The sequence below is a fragment of the Stegodyphus dumicola genome, chromosome 7 (genome assembly GCF_044657685.1).
Source record: "Stegodyphus dumicola isolate Sdum_Otavi_A_Nest chromosome 7, ASM4465768v1".
NCBI lineage: Eukaryota > Metazoa > Arthropoda > Arachnida > Araneae > Eresidae > Stegodyphus > Stegodyphus dumicola.
This window is the reverse complement of record NC_140774.1, coordinates 74,922,808-74,944,264: the sequence shown is the minus strand read 5'-3', so window position 1 is coordinate 74,944,264 and position 21,457 is coordinate 74,922,808. Positions and strand designations below refer to the sequence as shown.

At 30.8% G+C, this 21,457-nt stretch overlaps 1 protein-coding gene across 1 annotated transcript in view; it reads left to right on the top strand.

Annotated features, from left to right (window-relative positions):
* AlaRS (alanine--tRNA ligase, cytoplasmic) overlaps nt 1–21,457 on the top strand; it is a 122,297-nt gene that overhangs the window by 88,950 nt on the left and 11,890 nt on the right. Inside the window, exons 14-22 of the mRNA XM_035376779.2 lie at nt 1,292–1,405; nt 1,527–1,667; nt 2,235–2,375; nt 5,879–5,991; nt 9,736–9,844; nt 9,973–10,092; nt 10,200–10,319; nt 10,407–10,496; nt 15,397–15,504. Coding sequence (XP_035232670.2) covers nt 1,292–1,405; nt 1,527–1,667; nt 2,235–2,375; nt 5,879–5,991; nt 9,736–9,844; nt 9,973–10,092; nt 10,200–10,319; nt 10,407–10,496; nt 15,397–15,504 — 1,056 coding nt within the window. The remainder of the gene's footprint in view (nt 1–1,291; nt 1,406–1,526; nt 1,668–2,234; nt 2,376–5,878; nt 5,992–9,735; nt 9,845–9,972; nt 10,093–10,199; nt 10,320–10,406; nt 10,497–15,396; nt 15,505–21,457) is intronic.

The following is a 21,457-nucleotide window of genomic DNA, read 5'->3' as shown; positions in this document are numbered from 1 at the left end:
CTAATGAAGGAATGGCCATTGCTAACATATGCGATGGTTGAACACCTCATTGAAAGCATAGTGAATTGTTAAGTTTGTGTGAAGCTTCAGGATGTTCACAAACCTTATTAACTTAAGTGTTGTTTGTTTGTTCTTAGCTTTAAATATCAATTTGTTAATAATCCTAATATGGCATCATCATATATTTTATGAAAAAAAATTTTTTTTTAATTTTATTTATTTATTTTTTTTTAAATCTTTTTCAATAATGTTTGTTTTCTTTCATGCATTGCATGTTTAAGTTTTGGCAGTCAGTGTGCAAGAAAGTAGAAACAAAGCTGGATGATTTATTTCATATAAAGCTTAAGAATACTGTTATGAAGAATCCAGATATATCAGCCTTCATCAGTGAGAACCAGAACCGTGATGTTCAGATGAAGAGAAACTTTGTAGTTAGCATAAAGAGATGTTTCTCTTTATACAAAGATTCTTTGATGGACAGATAGTAAAAAAGTTTCTTCAGAATATTGAAAGATGAAATGAAGAAAGTTGTGAGAGGAATAAGATAATATTGACAAGTCCTTCAACATGCTAGGATAGCTGAGTGGGTGGACAACATGCTAGGATACTTGGGATTGTAAGCTGCATTAAAATATCTTTGGTTAGATACCAATTCTCTATCAAGCATGTGAAGAGAAGTATGTCCATTTCTCCCCTACCTTCATGTTTGCCCTGTCCTAATTGTTGCTGGGAATATTTTGTTTTTAAGCCTTTTAACTTATAGGTTTTTCTAATTGAGCCTTTTGTATACATTTGTTGTGGTACAAACTTCCAGTAGTAGCTGCGTAGTAGTCAAGTTGTAATGCACTGTTATGCATGGAAATCAGTCTTAAGAATTAAACAGAATTTTTTTTAAAACCTTTGTTCTGTTTTCTTACAAGCAGCTGTAAAATTTGTGAATTGACTTGAATAAGACTGAATTGCAAAAGCTTATTCAGAAACATACTTTATGCAAAATATCTGCCAAGCCTTTGGATGATTGGATAATGATAATTAGGTTTTGCCTTTTGCTCATTTTGTGAAAGATAAAATTGAACTAATTAGTTATTTCATAAAATGTTTTTAGTTTTATGTATTCAAAGATAATTTCAGGAATTAGTGTAATATTTACTAATATTTTTAACGTAAAAAGCATTGTTGGATAATCATTTAAGATACCTAAGTAGTGGTGATTTGACAGTGTTAACTTTTAATTGTGCTTACTATTTTAGTTTATATCTATTTACTGACCATTGTGTTTTCATTTCTGTAGGATACTGAATTTGCAGTAAAAGAAGTTCATCTTCAAGGAGGCTATGTCATTCACATTGGTACTCTTTGTGGTGCACTGAAAGTTGGTGACAAAATGAAGTTATTGATTGATGAGGTATTTTTATAAGATTCTGTGATTTTAAAATTGTATAGTGGATATATGTATTAAAATCAATTTTTGTGATACTTTTTTGCACTTAATTTAACTTTCTAAAATTATTTTATTTCTGTGTTAGGAAAGGAGAAAGTTGGTGATGAATAATCATACTGGGACTCATATTCTAAATTTTGCTTTAAGAAAAGCGCTTAAAACAGAATGTGATCAGAAAGGTTCACTGGTTGCTCCTGACAAACTGAGGTTTGACTTTACCAACAAGGTATTAATAAAACACTTAAACCTTGTTACTTATTTTTCTTTGAAAATTGTAAATGAGTGTGATTGAGTGCCTGGTGTTCATTATAGACAATTTATATATTTACCTTGAATTAAATATAGTATTGAAAGTTACTATTTTGTGTCAGATGAAATAGAATTAAATTAAGAAAAATTAATTCTTTGTTTAGTCTTCTATTCATAGCAATTTTACAGAATTAAAACACTATTAAACACAGGCCAAACGTTTTGTCATTTTAATAGTTTTTGATTCCACATTATATTAAGATTCTCGTGTATCAAACTATATTCTTCTTTATTTTAAATTTATTAATACTGATAGTAATTATAATATTTTTCAGGATAGCTGAAAGCCCTGTGCTTATTTTTTAATTTTATATGTTTTGAAAGAACTGGAAGGTCATCTAAATTTTTTGAAAATGTGTTTGGTCTTTAAATATATGTCAAATATAATGAACAGATTTTGCTTTTAAAGTGGTAGATGCAGCTAGCTTGTTTTATTATATTATATTGTATATTTTTATGTTCATTATTATTTATATTTTTATAGGGAGCAATGTCTGTAAGTCAAGTAAAAGAGGCTGAATTAGTTGCAAATGAAGTTATTAGTAAAAACGAAGAAGTGCATGCTAAAGATGCTCCTTTACCATATGCCAAAGCTATTCATGGTCTTAGGGCTGTATTTGGAGAGGTGAGCCTTTTTGTATGGAGTAGAATCAAAGCTAAATTAACCTTCTCATTTCTTGCATAGAGAAAATAAAAGTCTCCTCTGAGCCAACCTTGGAGTGTTAAATGTTGTGTTCTCAAGCATTTTACGCTGCTAAGCATGGCATGTGAAATTTATAAAAATCTGTTTTTTATCAAAAAATTTAGATAAAGACATGTGCTGTCTAATTTTTTTATATATGAAAAGATAATCATGACTAATAATATGAAGTATTCTTAATAATAACTGTACATATCTAATAAAATTATTTATATACATTAATGAAATAGAAGACTTTTAAGTGATTAATCTATCTGATTGTAACGTAAGTTTTCTGCCAAAAAATACATTCTTAATAAAGTTAGAAAAAAGAATACATAAAAGCAGTGCCTTTAATACAGGTAATCAATCACTACTCAAATCTATGATTTTCTGCCAACGTTTCAGTAGTTTTTCAAACCCTTAAGCCCAGAAACTTGGTGGCCGCAAGTCCAAAAATAGGTCAACCTCATTTTGGCCGTCCTATGCAAAATGGATGATAGCACCAGTAAGATGTAGCTACAGATGTGAAAAAAGTAAAAGTCTGAAGGAGTGATGTCAGGCTATATGTAGGTTGTGGCAAAAGATCCCATTCGAGTTCGTACAGAATCAAGCTTTTGCACCGGAAGTCAGTTTGGTGTTTTGCTTAATAGCAAAGTCAACACAGACTAGCATCTCACTGTACACCTTACTGTTGAGAGTTTTACCTTTTTCCAGATACTCTTTGTGGATAATACCACGGCAATCCCACTAGATACAAAACATAATCTTTTTGTTGGTCAAATTGTGCTTTGTGACATTGCTGACCAACCCGCTTTTCAGTCTATGTTGTTGAAATCAATCCACTTTTCATCACAAGTTATGATCCGGTACAGAATTTTGCCCTTGTATTGATATTCGTGCAGATTAGTGGAGGCCCGAGCACGTCTGTCCTTATCTGCTTGAGTCAGCTCATGCAGCACCCAGCGATTGAACTTGTATATCAAGTTTATGTGATGCATAGCATGGGTAATGAACATAGCACTATCTTGTAACTCCTCAATAAGCTCTCGAGTGGTTGCATACTGATAGTCTTCCATAAGTTCTCGTAGGTGGGCCTCATCAACATCAATAGGCCAGACCAGAGCGCTCTGCTTCTTGAAAGTCTTTGTTTTTGAACTTTTGGTACCAAACCTTCACAGTGTCATATGATACAACATTAGTACCTAAAGCTGTACGAATGATTTGGTAATATTCTGTAGCTGACGTTTTGCAACAAAAGTGAAAATAAATGATGGTTCTAACTGGTAGCACGATAGTTCCATTTCAGACATCTTGAACTTAATGATAACGATATTTTTTTATAAACTTCACGCTATTCTAAAGCAAGTCTCTTTCTTTCAGATTGCAAAAATCAGTTTGACAAAATATGATTAAATATGCCAACATGAACTGTTTTTACCGACGATATTTGTAGTGGCGGAAAACTTTCTTAAAATCTGATACATTATATACTGTTAAAATGTTTATAACAAAAGTGAAAGCTTTTTAACTGGGTGGTGCAATTCAAAATGCTGCTGAATATATTTATCAGTATCACACATTTTCATTAATAAATTACAATTTAAAATGCTGTTATTCAATAAAATATCGTTTGTGATTGCTTTTGTCCTAAAAGACATTTTTCCATCCCATTTAAATCAGCTGTCTTAGCCACTGAAGTTGAGTGTTATACATATTGAATTTTAGTTTATACTTCGTGTGCATAGCATTAGTCATATCTGTTGACTGTGAATTAGAAAAGGAAAAATAGTTTTATAAAAATGTAAAAAAGTATTATATAATTGAAATATCAAAGCAAATTATGTACTTAAAGATCACTTAATTTATATATTTTATTCTTTTAATTTTAGGAACTTTTTTAATCTGTTTAGTTTCATGTCCAAATTTACTGACATAAGTTACTTCAAATAAAAAAAAATAATAATAATAATAATAATAAATTATTATAAATAAATATAGCTATGTGTTTTCAACATGACTGGAAGTCGGAAAATCTTCGTATTATTTCTGCTGTTCAGAATACTTCTTTGAGTGCATAATCCTTCTGCAATATTTACATGTTCTTTTAGTTGAAATAAACAGAAATGTAAAAACTGTGTCTATGGGGGGGGGGGGAAGTTCTCCCATGCTTAACCATTTTGTTGTTTAAGGGTCATATACGATACAAAACCATGATTATTTGTGTACTTAAATATCAGTTAAATACTAAAGTAACTAAATTTTTCATTTTTATGAATATTGTAGTTGACCAACATTTTTTCATTCAGCTGATAATAAATACAAGACACTATTTTGTTGCAAGCACATAAAACTAACTTTAGATATTGAAACTGAGGATGTGTTACTGTTACAACTAGTGGTAGATACTTTGAAAGATATTGTGATAAAATACTTAGTCATATTTCTTCATTTTTATTCGGTGATAATGAAAGTGAGTTCATTTAACTTTCTATTATTATTATTTTTGAGAATTATATAAAATCCAATAATACATTGCTTAATATTATTTTCATTTATGAAGCAGCAGGGTATCATTTTGAGAGTGGGCAAAATGGATCATGAAAAATAAATGAAGTCGTTTTACATTAGACTGAATATGTAATATTTCTTGGAAGACACTGTAAAAAGTTCTCCACTTATGACTGTACAAGATTTTTCTTTTGTATCATACTTTATATGGAAACTTTGCTTCTAAGAATTCAAACTAAGAAATATATACCATAAATGATACATCCGAATGACATATGTTACCTTTTTTTTAGCTGGTAATCAAAACAGTATATCCATTGATGAAGAAAAATGTTACACAAATTCAGATATGCTCTTGAATGTACTAACATACATGGTGAAAGGATTCAAATAATTTTCAGCTTCCAAAATCCATGTATAAAAGTTATAATCATAATTTATATTTTGCAGTAAATATATGATAATCAAAGAATATTTTTCTGCAGAGTAATATCAGTTAACCTCCCTCCTAACTGATTTTTCTGACATATCTATGTGAATTTTAAAAGCTTTATGACAAGTTCCTATGTTACTTGATGGTGGTAAAAAATAGCCTATGCAATACAGTGCTTTCTAAAACCAAATGATTTTTTGCCTTACCTTTCCTGAAAAGAATGTGTAATAAAGCTTAGCTCACTTGTATTAAATTCATCTCAGTGTGGTTTTCCTGAATTGTAATGTCAATTTAATAAATGTTTATCAATTTTGTAAGCCAAAATGGGATTTCGTTTTCCTATGAGTAGTCTAGTTAATGCCCTTCCACCTTCTCCCCAAACACACCATCTGTTATGAAACCTGGTTCAGAAAAACTAATATAGATTATTAATTGCAATTTTTCTGTTTATTCTATTGACAATTCCTTGACATTTTAAATTCAATGATTTCATTTGTTTTCTTAGGTGTATCCTGACCCTGTGCGTGTTGTTTCTATTGGCATTCCTGTTGATGAACTTTTATCTGATCCATCAGGACCTGGAGGCACTGCTACATCTGTGGAATTTTGTGGTGGGACGTAAGTTTCTAAATCTGTTCTTACTTAATTACTTCCTTCTAAAATGAATTGAAATTTAAATATTACTCGACAATTTTAGTTACATTTCAGATAACTAATGTTTATTAAACTCTTTTACCGTGTGTCATTTCATTTCTTATTAATAAATAGAAGTAAAGTTTTACAATTACCTGTGGATAAATAAGAAGAAAAATTAGTGTAATTTCTGGTTTTTACATGTTTGTTTTGTTACTTAGATATCATTTACAAAAAAACTTCTGTTATTGTCCTATATACTTTATATTTGAAGTTTTACTATATTTTGCAGAGTACATCAGGCAGACACATCAGATTCTTTAAAAATCCTTAACTTTGATATTGGAAACAGTATACGAATTCTTTTACAGAACCCTGTCAAAAAATTAAATTATTGTATTTGCTAATATCAATAAAATTTGATAGTTTATAAATTATTTTTCATTTTTATACTTCAAACTTGGAGGTTTTTAAATTAGGCATGAAAATTTTATGTGAAAATTTGAATTTTCATTCTCCTTACTTTCCAGCATATGTGAAGGTAGATTATTTAATTTCTTTGTAGAGATAAGAAAAATACATAGTGGCTAAATTTTGAAGGTGTCAAAGACTGAATAAGCGAATCATATACAGTCAAACGTCTTCAATCTGGACGTCCTTAATCGAGAATGATCTATAATCCGGACCTCAAAGCTACAAACTTTCTGTGCTTGCGTGGCATTATGCATTTACGCATGCGCGTTTAATATATAACGGACGGTATAAGCTAAGCTAAAATTATCTATTTCAGTTAATGTTGCAGATTGCATTGTTCCTTAATCTTCTAATTGGATCCGGCTTATTATTTTTTGCAGACTGTTAGAGCAATTTTATAAAAGTAAGCTTGAACTTTCGATTATGTCAAAAAGAATTTCCGATTCTAGAGCTACCAAAGGATTTACAAAGCTAAAGCATGTTTCGATGTCCATCAAACAAAAAGTGGAATTGCTGCAAAAAATGGATAAAGGCATATCCTTTGATTCTCTAATCATTCCGAAATATGTTTATCAATTTCACGCTGCTCTGCGGGGAGGGGGAACGACATGGCGCGCAATCAACTGGAAGTTGATCTGTCAGCATTATCCTTATCTTCATGGCAGATGTTTTATTTTATTCGGCTTATAATTCCTTACTAAATGTAATATTTCATCTCGATGTACTCTGTCTTTGATATGATTTAAATCAAATTCCTCGTCGTTATAAATATCACGAATACACATCAAATAGTTTTCTGGTTGCAATTTTCTAATTTCAACTATGAGTAACGTATGCTTTACGCTTGCACGCGTTGAAAGAAATGTTTAATAAAGTAAACAAATAAATATAAAGCTTTTTTGTGTGTGTGTAAATTTTGATACCCTTTAGATCAAAATTGCTCTTTACTTCATAAATTACGGTTTCGTATTTTTAATTTTATAATTACTGCATGCCATCTTACGAGGTTTAAACTGATGATTTATAATCCGGAGAAACCAATAATCCAGAATCGCCGAAGTCCCGACGAGTCCAGATTAAAGACTTTTGACTGTAGTATAAAAAAGTTATGCATTGATGAGCCAAAACATAATGAACATCCCCACATTTTTCAATGAATTCATCTGGATGATGTGGAGGGCACATAATTAAGTAGGAATGGAATTTAACTGCTGCTGGAGAAGATAAGGAATCATTCTTGCACTTACTTATGTGAGTGATGGGAAAGTCTGCTGATCTATGCAAATTTGCTATAGGGCAAATTGTAATGGCTTGAAGACTCTATCTCTGAAACTTTACAACTGATAAGTTGTTCATAATCTCCTGTTGTTATTATTTATGTTAAGTGGATAAATGATGGTGAAATCAGCTGTCATCACCAAGGTTTTAGTACATCATCAAAAAATAAGGATGTTGGAGATAGTCCTGCATGGTACAGCAAAATCAGTGGCTCAGCTGACAGTCCAATACATTGCAGATTGAAGTGCAAGTGTTTTGAAACACACAGTTCAGCAGACTCTATTGGATATGGGACGGGGCAACAGGCGTCCCACTCGTGTGCCCTGTTGACCAACCATCATTTAGGCCCGGGAACATCGACAGTGAACCATGGATAAGTGGAAGACAGTTTCCTGGTCAGATGAATCATGTTGATCGTCATGTCAGGGTACACCATTTTCCAAGAGAACAGTTGCTCCTTCCCTGTACAACAGGTCATGCACAGGCTACAGATGGGAGTGTAATGGTTTGCTCTAATGGGTGGCTCTGGAGTACTTAGTTGTGGTAGAGACAACGAAAGCTGCAGGCTATCTGAACATTACTGCAGATCAGTTGCACCCTTACATAGCATCTGTCTTCCCAACTGGTGGACAATGTCACAAGGCTGGAATTATGTTGGAGTAGTTCAAGGAGCATAAGGATGAATTCCAGTTAATGTCCTGGACGCCTAACTTGCCAGATCTTAACCCGATAGAGCACATTTTTTATGCTATGGAGTGGCAGCTCAGAGCTGAGACACCACTAGGTTCGAATATCTTGTTTGCATGATTGCTGCTTAGACATTTGGTACAACCTGTCTGCAGTCACTACCATCCATGCCAAGACGAGTTGCAGCTGTTTTGCCAGCCAGAGGTTGTGCAGTGCATTATTGAGTTAATGGTCATAATGTTTTTGCTCTTTAGTGTAAGTAAACAAGTTTCTGAACCTTTGTTTTGTACTTAGAAATACATTATCAGTTTGCAACTGATAATGTTGGGATGGAAGAGGACATAAAAGAATTATCTCCAGAAGGTGGAAAAGCAATTTTTTTTAATATACTGAAAATATTTGATAGATAAATATTACCAGTTTTGTGAAATTTTTACTTGATATAGTCAAATAAGTTTCCTAGAATGTAATAACCGTTAAATTTCCTCATTAGAATTTTATGCTGTATTCATAATGCTCCAAAATAAAAATCACTTTTGTGTAAATTTGCTTTCATAATTAAGATAAAAATTAGGTTTAGAAAGGATTTTTTTTATTTATATATATAATATTTGAAAAAAATTATTGTCCGATTAATACCATAAACTGTGTTTCCTAATATAATATTACATTGCATAATTAACTGAAAATTAATTCTATTTAACAGTTCTTAAATAATATGGTGTTCTTACTTGTTGAAACCTAATTTGTAAAAACAATTTTACGGGAGGATTGAGAACTGTAATAATTGTTATCAAAGATAAAAAAGGGGGGGGAAATTTTTTTAAGTGTATACTCCAAACACTGATAATTTTGTTCTAGTTATGATAAAATGTCTATTTGTGGGAATGATTGTTCACTCCTAGAAGGTCCTTCATGACAACAAACCCTTCCCAAGCAAAATAGCGCTGATATTCTCTTTTTTTTTTTTTTTTTTTCATTGCATTACTTATTCACTGATGTATATTGAGAATATCTTTATGAAATTGTCTTTCATCAATTGCTTCTTAATTTTAAAAAAGAAGAAAAAAATTTGTTTGATGAACATCGAAAGATGTATAAATCTATCAAATTTGTCGTTCACATCCCTAAAGATTTTGAGGTGAACATATTTGTGTGAGACTTTTGCTAGTAACTTTTTTCTCCTCTTCTTCCAGTTTTAGTAAATTTATTTATAAATCTTAGGTTTTTGAATCCAGACTCTCTTATTTTGTCAATAAAATTTTTTAAATACTAATGGGTTTCTTTTAGCCATTTGAAAAGATCAGGGCATGTAGGAGATTTTGTTATATCTTCAGAAGAAGCTATTGCGAAAGGTATCCGTCGTATTGTTGCTCTTACTGGACCTGAAGCTTCCAAAGTAAATTTTTGCTTGTACTTCTCATGATATTTAATTTTTTTAAACTTTTTACTATAAACTTTTATTTATTTATATACCACTTTTATTTTATTTATTTAAATTCTTCTGAATGTATTTCCATTTCTTAGGCAATTAAAAGATCTGAATTACTTCAAAATGAAGTTGAAAATATAAAAAATCTAATTAATGATAAAAATCGAAAAATCAGTGAAAAGGAAATTGTGAAAAAAGTAGTGGAATTAACAGAGGTATGATCTAATTTATTCTTTCATTCAGCACTATATATTTTCTTAATGAAAATTATCATTCAAAGGTTACATATATATAGAATTGTTGATTTGGTTGTATGTTATAGGAAATTTCTCAGTCAAGTATATCCTATTGGAAAAAAGATGAAATGCGAACGAATTTAAAGAATCTCAAAAAGCAGTTAGATGATTTAGATCGTGCAAATAAGGCTGCTATTGTCCATACTGTAAGCACAAATGCAACATTATGTGTTAATTATGTTTCATTTTTATTAAATATAAAGTAATAAAAACTTATTGAGTTATATATCTAGATCACAGAAGAAGCAAAACAAATGTTCCAAGGTGATGCCAAAGATGTGCCATTCATTGTTCATGAATTTAAAGCTGGCTCTAATGCCAAGGTAAATTTTTGTTTCAATTTTAAATGTTTATTAAATTTTATGTGTATATAAAAGCAAAAAAGATAAGTGTATCAATCTTTCATAGTATAACAGCTGCTGTATAATATAGCATTTCTCAATGTGATCCAGGAACTGTAAAAAATTCTATTATTCTATTCTGTTGTGTGACTTATCTCACTTGTTTGAAGAAGCCCACGAAATCATCACGGCAAACCCTTGATCACCATACAGGTGACATTAAGATTTTGCTCATTTCCACACTCAATTTTAAAGGAGAGCACCCTGGGGGGATGAGTCTGAGGGCTCCCCACCACTCTTCCCCTACCACCAATTTCTTAAGAGGACTTCTGGCTCGCCGCATATTATGCCTGCGTGCCATACAGACATTATACATTTACAAACATCCATGACATTTCCAGGATTCGAACCCGCGCCCTTCGGTATCGCAGTAGGAGTGATATTATACTGCACGAAAACTGTTTAGTTCAGCCAAGAACCAAGGATATTGCCTGTATTAAGTACATGTGACAGAACTGCTGATACCTCATTGTCATAGCGTATTAAAATAAAACATAGTCAAGAAAATTTTTATCATGTCAAACAAAAAGTAAACCATAAAAATCAAAACTCTGCTAAAGAAAGCTCAGAAAATGAGAATATTTTACCTCCCCCATGGAAAAAACAAATCTAATCTTCTATCTAATACTTTTGATAAATTATTTTAGTAAACATATTTCTCTTTTTTACAATTTTAACCTAACTCTGACTTTTTTTAATACCTTGACATTTTGGAACCTGAACTTGACTTTTGTACTTGTTCTAAGCACATAAAATGCATAAATGGGAAAATAGATGTTTTAAAAATTATTTTAAAGAATGAATTTATATTAATTACCAAAAATGTTTTATAGTTTTAAATTAGTAATTTTATAAGGTTACTAAGACGTGAAGACTATTATTAGTTCATAAAACATTTTGCTTCTAAGATGTAGCATGTTCTTTATAGTGTTTATATGATAGAAAAGGTGTATTCTAGACCAAGGCTTCTCAAACCTTTCCACTAAGTGATCCTGTTTATCCTAGAAAATATGTTCACGAAATAAAAGTACAAATTTAAAAAAAAAATTCTTTTAATCCTCAAATACAGTTCTTTGATATACATATATAGTATAATGTAATTTTAACATGTATTAAAGACAAAGACAATTATTCATATTAATTAGCTTAGTGTACTTATTAACTTTTACATAAATATTTAAATCTTGGATGAATATTTGATATTACAATACATAGAGCTTCTTCAGTGTTTTTGGCTTAATCATGTAAAATTCCATTTTCAGTATTTTGAATGTTAATATTGAAAATTCTGGTTTACATAAATATGTAATACAAAATGTTAGAGGTATGTTAGTGGCCATTTTAAAAAGTGTTTTATCCTAATCTCCAGCTAAAATTCATTTAAAAAAATTTTTGAAAAACTATACACTTGAAATTGGGAAATTCTTTGAGGAGGTACTTATTAGTAAGTGACTGACATAAATTGTGTCTCCAGACACTTCAAATGCTCAATTATAACTTTAAGAATTAAATTTTTGGAAAAAGTTATTTTCAATTATAAAAATATCTATTTCTGTAAACATTCCAAAACTCTCACTCTTTTTTTTTTTCCCTTTATGAAATTTAGAGATCTCACCTCAGCCTCCCAAAGACCACCAAAATGGAGAGCTGAAGTTGGGTTGAAAAACCATTTTATGTTTTCATAAGCTAGAAAATTGAAGATTGTTTTATTTTTCTGTAGCATGGCAGAGCAAGTACAGGCTTCGTACTTGCTGTGTTGTAGATTTCTCCTCAATGGGAAATAAAAAATGTCAGAATTAAAAAAATTCCTTAAATGGAGCAGACTCGACAATTGGAAACTTTGAACTCCCACTAGCATCTCTACTTATACATTATACAAAGCACAGTATCCAACAGAAGACAATTATTCACCTTGTCATTATATCACTGAATCTGTGGTCGATGGACCATAATATGATAGCAAAAAATGGCATAACACAAGGTATCCATAGGTCGCTGGTAATTTAGCATTCTAAATTAAATATTGTTACAATAATTTTTGGCCACTGGACCAACAAGCAATGGGCATGCTGTCCATCTACATTCTATGGTTAAGGACAATCAGAGTGTCTTAAATAATGTTTAGTCCTTGGGTGTAAGGGCACAGACTCTGATTCAGTAACAAATAACTAAAGAAAAACTAAGTTGCCTCTTAAGAAAACAGAAAAACTTTGGAGGAGGTACCTTTCATCTGTAACAGCTTATGGGCTAAAAATTGATCTGAAATAATTTTTTTAGTCCAAAGGGGCTTTGTCCCTGAGGGACTGTTGTATTCGTTTCGCGTCAAAACACTATAAATGGCTGTATCATTTTTAAAACTGTTGCCACCAAATATTATCGCTCTGCATTGTATTTAAGGAAATTAAATTATGAAGCATCTGCATAAATGTATGTATGTTTCTCGTATTGTGGTAAAACAACGGTACCTAGAGCCATTAAATTTTGAATGACGTAATCCTACTGCGAATATGGGCATCTGAAAGCCTAAATTTGGAATTTGTTTTATTATCAATTTCATAATTTGTAAAACTTTAATGAATTTTTACTTCCTTGTACGAAGTAAAAAGGAAGTATTGTAATCGTGAAAAGTTTCAGGCAGCATATTTCAACGAAAATATCCATTTTGACCGCTATCGAATGCAATTTAATGATGTTTTTGCATGATATCTGTACGTAAGGACAGAATAAAATACTCTTTTCCTTCAAAAAAATTATAAAACTGCTTTAAAATTAATTCTGAAGAGAATTTTCCGTGGCGTCTGTACGAACGTATGTACGTACGTATCTCGCATAACTCAAAAATGAGTAGCCTCAGAACGTTGAAATTTTGTATATAGGACTACTATAACAAGTAGATGTGCACCTCGTATTTTGGTTGCAATCGGCCGCACCAAACGTATATAAATATATTTATATATATATCCACTCTGTTACCCGGCTCAGTGATCTCAGTTTCTTTACTCTTATATGTTTGTAAATTGTACATTTTTTGCTTTAAAAATGATTGAATTATGTTGTTTTTATCTTCTGGTTAAAGATTTTATGCCTTTAGTAAATCTTTGTGCAATATTTTTAGAATTATCAGCAATTTTAAAGTTGTTTAATTGCCGCTAAGCCTTTTTTTAATGGCGGCCATGATGTTTACATTTGAAACAGGAGACTAGTGGATTTGCTGCCAATCTAGAGAAACTTAGCTTCGCACAACAAAGATAACGCATTCATTTATTATTGCCAATTAAATCATGCTTAATTCTTTCTGGAATTTTTTCGAGAAAATAAGTGTTCGAGATTTACTTCATAATTTTTAATGTAGATATTTTGAGTTTTTATGTATTTTTGCCTTCTCGCGAAGTGAGAACTGAATTAATTAAATGAGAAATACTTAATCATCTGTGAAAAACTGTTTCTCTCTTTTTTTTTTTTTTTTTGCTTAATTTCTTTTATACATCATTCTAGCTTTACTAGCTTTATTATAGTATTTGAATAGAACATGTGGCGACGATTAGATAATTCTATTCTTTAAATGATATAAATTTTGTGCATTATGAGTTATAATGTGAATGAAATATAATACTGAAGGGGAGTCATCAGTTTTGCGCAACACAAAAAGTGAGAATTTAGCTGATTTTCGAGTTTTAATAAGTCAAATTGTTTTTGTCATACATATATGAAATATTCAGTGTGTCATCTGTATACATAGATGATTATCTTTCTTGATTTATTTTACTTAATAATGTATAAGAATTTGTTTTATAAAGAAAAAACCTAACTGTATTTTCCGAAAATTTAAAATTTGTACTGGAGCACTGCGCGCAAACTAACAGTAATACAAATTTAGCTACAGTAATAATTTTTAAGTGAATCTAGCGCTAGAGCGTCGCTATGGTAAACAAATACTAGAGTGAATTTTAAAGAATGCATTTATTCTATTGTGGTTTTTGCACTGTCGACGAAGTAGACTTAATTCAATCCAATAAGTTTAAATGAAATGCAAGAAAAATGCGTATAATTTAATATTCCGTACAAGGAAGTCATGTGGTGTACACATCAGATTTTTTATTAACAAATTCAAGGATATCAAAGTGAGAAATGGCAACATTGTACAGAAAAAACATTTTTATCTCCAGCGCATGAGACTGCATAGTAGAAATTCTAAACATATGTTCAATTTAAAGTTATTTTACATTACTGCTCTTGAACGGAATTTTATGGTTTAAGTGCGAATAACATGATATTTAATAAATAAAGGTAACACACAAAATGTATAAAAAAGTCCCTTTGGACGTAATTTAAAATCTGAAACCTTTCAGATTTTTTTTTTACTATATTCTTTAGTCATAGTTATATTTTAAATTATTTTTACTTATAATGAACTAGTTCAGATGACTTGTTTAATCCATGCTTCATAAAAGCTGGAAAGCAATGTATTATAGATAGATGCATTACCACTGAATTAACTCTTTTAATAATCAAGGAAGTATTTTAATTGCAGACAAATTATGTTGATGTCTAGAATAAAGGATAGCAAATTTTAGTGCATAATTTCCTCTTCTTCAAAACTGAATGTAGTAAAAGGAATTTCTGTAAAAGTGCTATTTTTAACTGTGTATGAATATGATTTTTTAATTTAATTTTATCAGTCTTTTCGCATTTAAATTTCATATACTAAGTATTGTTATATAAATATTCATAATTATTCCTGTGTATTAATGAAAATTCTTATAAGTATTAAAATTCCTGTTTTTATGTTTATTAAACATAATATTCTAAATTGTATTTATAGGCTTTGGATGCTGCTTTGAAGCAAATAAAGCAGTTTTCTCCCAGCACAGCAGCTATGTTTTTTACCAGAGATGATGAAAAAGTACTATGTATGAGCTCCGTGCCAGCGGTAAATTTTTTTTTTTTTTTTTTTTAATTCTTACTTTTTGGAGAAGGTCTGGAAGAACAATGAAAACTTAAGAAAACATAATACTATAATGTTTTACTTCGGATACTAGAATCTTTTTCTTAACACGTTTATCTTACCTGTATTTTCTCTACTTTTTACTAGACATAGGCATGAAAAATATCAAAAATGCTTCTAATCTTATCGCAAGGACAGGCATAGAGAGAAATATTTTTATTAGTAAAGAAATTGGAAACTGACAATGTAAATGATTCATCTAATATGTCTGAATGCTTCATACACAGAGCTGGCGCTGGGTATTTTCCCACCTGATGCAGTCTCTGTGGATCCTAAATTCTGCTGTTTAATGCCTTTCTAAATTTTGTTTCCTGTGCCTGCCCAAAATTCTAAAAGTTTTGCCATTTCTAGATTTTGTTGCTTGGTGTGTCACTAAATTCTAAAAATTCTTCTGTACTGGCTCTGTAACTAGCCCTTACCATATATATTTCATATTTCTTCTGAATGTTCATATTACTAAAGAAATAAAATTAGTGGCTTTTTCTATACATTCTAAATGCATTTAGTGTTTTAAAAATAACAGAAATCTTTAAATGAATCCAAAAATTCTAAAATGAAAAGGAAACTTGCTTAACCCTGAGCGTTATGACCGGGTTTAGGCGGTCACTGGAAAAGTGTTCAAAAGCATTACTGACGGTTCTAGGTGGTCAATGGTGAAGACCTCGAAAGCATTATGACCGCCTTAAAGCGGCTGTGCAGATTTCTCCCGCCCCCCCCCATATTTCTGGAACCCTAGATATCTCTAAATGACAACTCTCAGTAGAGTTTAAGAGGGTTGCACTTCTTCGTTTTAGATCTCTACGTTTTATCGCCAAGAAAGCGTTTAGACATACGACAAACTGACGCGAACATTCTTCACTGAATAAATAAGCAGTGTGTAAAAATTTCCCAATACTACGTTTAAACAGATAACATTTTCATTAACTATCCTTTAGATTTCAAACTAAATGCTCAGAAATATGTAAAATGCTTGTGAATTCAATTAAAAAATAGCATTTCAAAATATTTGTATTATTTAAATAAATTTACTTATGATTATGTAGATGCATAAAACCGGCAAGTTAAAAACTTTCAATTAATTCGCGCAAACCGAATAGTACTGCATTCAGTTAACCTGAATTACATGCAATTGCATATAAAGAATAACATTACTTAGCAATAAGTCAGATAAAAATTAGAAAATCAATAGTCTATTTTAATAAGTTATAATAAGCGTATTCTTGATAGGGGTTTATAAAACGGAAACTAATTTAATAGTAAATATAATAATAGCGACTTAATTATTCTTTTTGGAACAATACTCGTTGCTTATACTGGTTTGCTGAAGTTTTGTTCTAATGCATTTTAAATTGTCCAATGTACATTGATATGAATGTGATTTTTATTAGAAAAAAATTTTAATAAGTTTGATTTTCTTGTGTGCTCATGCTTTACGTAATATATATTACTTTGTTCAACGCAATGAAACTTCAAGCAGCAACGAAGAGTTGAGTTAAAATTTCCATATTTTGTTACATAAATTATTAAAATACTATACAGCGTAACATCTGAGTTTCCGAAATGTAACCCGCAACTTTTCTAGGAGTTACAAATTTGAATTAAAAAAATAGCAGTAATTAAATAATAAAAACTAAATACTAATAAGAAAAAAGCACGAAAGTTGTTTTTAATGTTTGTTTAGTTTATTTTATTGTTTTTGGATATATATTGTTGGCAAATGGTGAAGTTGTCGTTGGCAAATGACACATAATAAAGAAGAATGATCTGTATTATTTATTATTTAAAATGCATATAAATTTCCTCTAAAATATTATCAGTCTTATACTGAATGTTGTCTAGACAGTTGCAATGATATTTTAACTTGATTAACATATCAAATACAGTTTCATAATGAATAATGAATGTGGAAGGCAACCTTCTGTACGGAATTTTCTGGGCATAACGCTGAGAGGGATAACTTCCATAGCTTAAATTAAGGAAATACACATAGCAACTTCAACCATGAACATTTGAGGGAAATTTAAGAGAACTTTTTTTTTTTTTTTTTTTTTTTACATGCTACGCGAAGAAATGACTAAATATTGATTGATTTTACATTTATGTTAAATGACAGTGATTAAAAAAGAATAGCTGTAGATGTGTAAAAAACCTGTACATGTAACCTTCTCTATTTCTAAAGGAAAGCTTAAAATGGTTCACAATAACGGATGGCTTTGATCATTCAGTAAAGTCATCATAGGTACATTCAGTTCACGGTTTTGAAGAACTGCAGTAGCTCAGATTTTTCGCAAAAGAGTAATTACACCCCTGGGGGACTGCTTTACTTACGGAATGGAAAAACAAGTTTTTAAACATATGCATACAAAAGGCGTACCTTTTCTCACAACATAAATGGCAGATGTGATAATTTGAACACATGCTTTCAATCAGTTGCTTCCTCCTAACACAGGTTCCTAGCAAAGTCTTGTACTGTTTTAAATATGCTGTGTTCAAGCACTGTGAATGCCTCCATTCATTATTTTTAATTTTAAACAATATTAAGTTGTAATTACTGGTTAAAATGGCTTAAAAAAATTGATACATTATACGAAAGTTTGTAAAAATGAAAACTGGTGTCACTTCCTTTCACGTAATTCCTGACTAGCTCTTCCAAAATATTTTAAAGCTTACTTTACAACATACTAGAAAAGTCTACATTTTGGGAAATTCATTTGCTGTTTTTAGTTAGTAGTTTTAATTGGGGTTGTTATGTAAGAAAGCATTTAACCGTTGTTGCTGTGTTACAGTGCTTATTTTATTGTATAAGTACTTGTAAGGCAGCAATAATACAAATATTGCTTTATTTGTTAATATTATAATGCATAGAGGAACTTAAAAAAAGAACAAAATTAATTTTTCCTTTATAATATGTCCTTAAATGGTTTCCAATGAAAGCATAGATAACTAAGTATTCACATTAATAACATTATATCAATTAATCTACTAACCGAATATGATAAAAATTTCAAATTCTAAATCCGTACTTTTACTGAGTACTTTTCTCAGAAAGAAAAATATCTTCAAAAAAATCTATGCTGTTGATACATTTTTGGATAACTTCCTGAGAGGAATTCATTGATAATAATAATATACAGAATCCATTAGGTGCTTAAAACCATGAAACAGGTAAACTTAACAACTCACTCGGCAGGCTCACAGTCATGGCCGGTTTGGTTTTTCAAATACAGGAAAGTTATGAAGACTATCTTATCTAAGAGGAGAGATGCCTTCGTGGAGGATATTCTGAAGAAAGCTAGCATATTACACATGAAGAAAACCACGAAAACCAACCATGCAGTCAGTCCGTTCACCTGAGATCGAATTCAAACCAAGCCGAACTACCAGTATTCAGATTCAGAGGTCTTAACTGTTCGGCATATTGATGAGGCCTTGAACACAATCATGAATCTTCAAACTTATTCAGCTGGACGTGCTGTTAATTCCATATATTCTCCTCTCTTAAAGACTGAAATTCGAATCATAGATCTTTCAGTTTACTAATTGGACCTGCTACTACTTGCACCACCAGGGAATGCAAGGCAAAAAAGGGTAAGTCTTTATAAATGTACCAGCACGACAGCATTACATGATTTGTTGGACATCTTAACTTCGAAAATTATATGGAATGTATTTCCAAATGGATATTATGTTCGATTATTTTTTAACTTGTTGATTCTAAATCGATCGTCACCTTTTCAATCCAAAAAAATTTCGTATTATATCTAGATGCTATATAAATCATTTTATCTATATACACTAATTTACGAAATTTAACTTTTACATTAGTCCTACAGCAAGAAATTTCAAAATAGAAAGTGTTCTTTAACTGCAAAGCAGTTGTATGAATATAATAAGTTTCAGAAACTGTATTTACTATGATTTAAGGCTTTAAAATTTTAATATTTATTACAAAGATTTCAGGAGACGTCTTGGCATTGAAATAATGGAATACTAATTCTGAATTCTTAAAAAGTCCTCCAATGAAGGTATCCTCCTTTTAGGCAGATAGCCCTAGAATGCTTTACATTAGTCAAATAAGCCAAAGCATATTGTTGCTGTAAAAATATATATATATATATATATTGTATTTTTCTTACATAATTTCGACTGCAAACGTTATATTTATTACTACGGAAAGATTTTATTTTTGTGCTAAATTCTAAATGCTTGAATTTTTATAATACTCAGAAACAGAGATAACAAAAAACTAAAAAAATATTCATAATTTACTAGGATATATAAACAAAATAATCATTGTTAAATAGATTTTTAATAAGAATATTTTGGAAAAAATAAATGATTAATGTATACTTTACGTCGTACTTCCTTAAAAGCTTGTTTGTTTTAATTGAAAACGATGAAACATTCTTGAATCATCTGACTAAGAAGTGGAATGCTTTCATGGAAGATTCTGAAAGGAAACTTGGCTCATAATTGTATTTCACAGAGAGAAATCCTAAAAAGTTCCTATGTAGCCAGGCTGTATGCCATGATTTGAATCCGTATCGAAGGACCAGATTTTGTGGTCTTATCCAGTCGGCCATCAGAAAACCCAGTTTCGTAGAAAACTACAAGAATCGAATCATTAAAGAATTTGCTATTACATTGCATCGGCTAAATAATTTCATGTCACATAGATTTAAAAATTTAACATAGCACGTAAAGTCACATTTTCCTAAATAGATATGGGCTAGCCAATGGTCGAGCGGTAATATCGTTGAACACTGGTAGTTCGACCCGGACTCAAGTTCTGGCAAACAGGTTGACTGTATGGACGCTTTGATGATTTTCCTTCTGTGGTTCAATACCAGCCAATTTCCCTTGGGAAGTTCTCCACGAAGACATACTTTCATTAGTAAGATAACACTTTCTTACTTTGCCGTAATCAAATAAACTAAACTAAATCTAAAACTGTCATATGTTTTGCCGCCTTTTTAAAGGAAGTTTCACATTCAACATCGCTTACAGTAATGAGATAATTTTACTTGTTCGCATATGCCATGTTGACATATTTTACCCGTTCAAATATTAAAGAGGATAATTATAACTCTTATTTTATCTGATCATAGAATAGACAGAAACGAATAATAGAATATATGGAAATAGACGATAGAAATGGATTTTTACGTAGATCTTGTGCAGTTGCTATATTGTGTTTTAACTGACTGCTTATAAATACATTTAGGTAACATAACTTTAAGAATATCAAATTTATGTATAGAAATATTGCTTTAGATGAACTATAGAATGAATATTACAAAAAGTATTTTTCAGAAAGACAATTTAAGACGGAAATTATTGTGCGATATTCATTTTAAAACAATACTTTCCTCCTTAAAGTTATAAGGTATTTTCTCCCTCCTTTCTGCATGCCTTCGTGGTGTAATGTAGTGCATTCGGCGTATATTCGAGAGGTCCAAGGTTCGAGTCCCGGCTAAGGCTTTGCTCATTTTTGATGTGTCTCCTCCACAAACAACCTAATGTTCTACAGTGTCGTCCGAACTAAAAAAGGGGGGAATGGATGATGATTCTTCACCACCAGGATTTGGTAGTTGGGTCTCCTAATCTCCAGTCGGCCTTTAAAAGGTGGAGTATATAAGGTATTTTCTAACTTCTCACTGCATCCTTCGTGGTGTAATGGTAGCACTCTCAGCGCGTATTCGAGAGGTCCAGGTTCGAATCCCAGCGAGGGCATTGCTCATTTATCACGTCCTTAGCATCAAAAAAACCTAATCACTCTACAAATTGTCTTTCTGTAAACAATATCTGGTTTCATATATAATATTTTACAAAAAGTATTTAAAGAAAATTTAATCAGTTATTCTTTAAATTTTGCCTT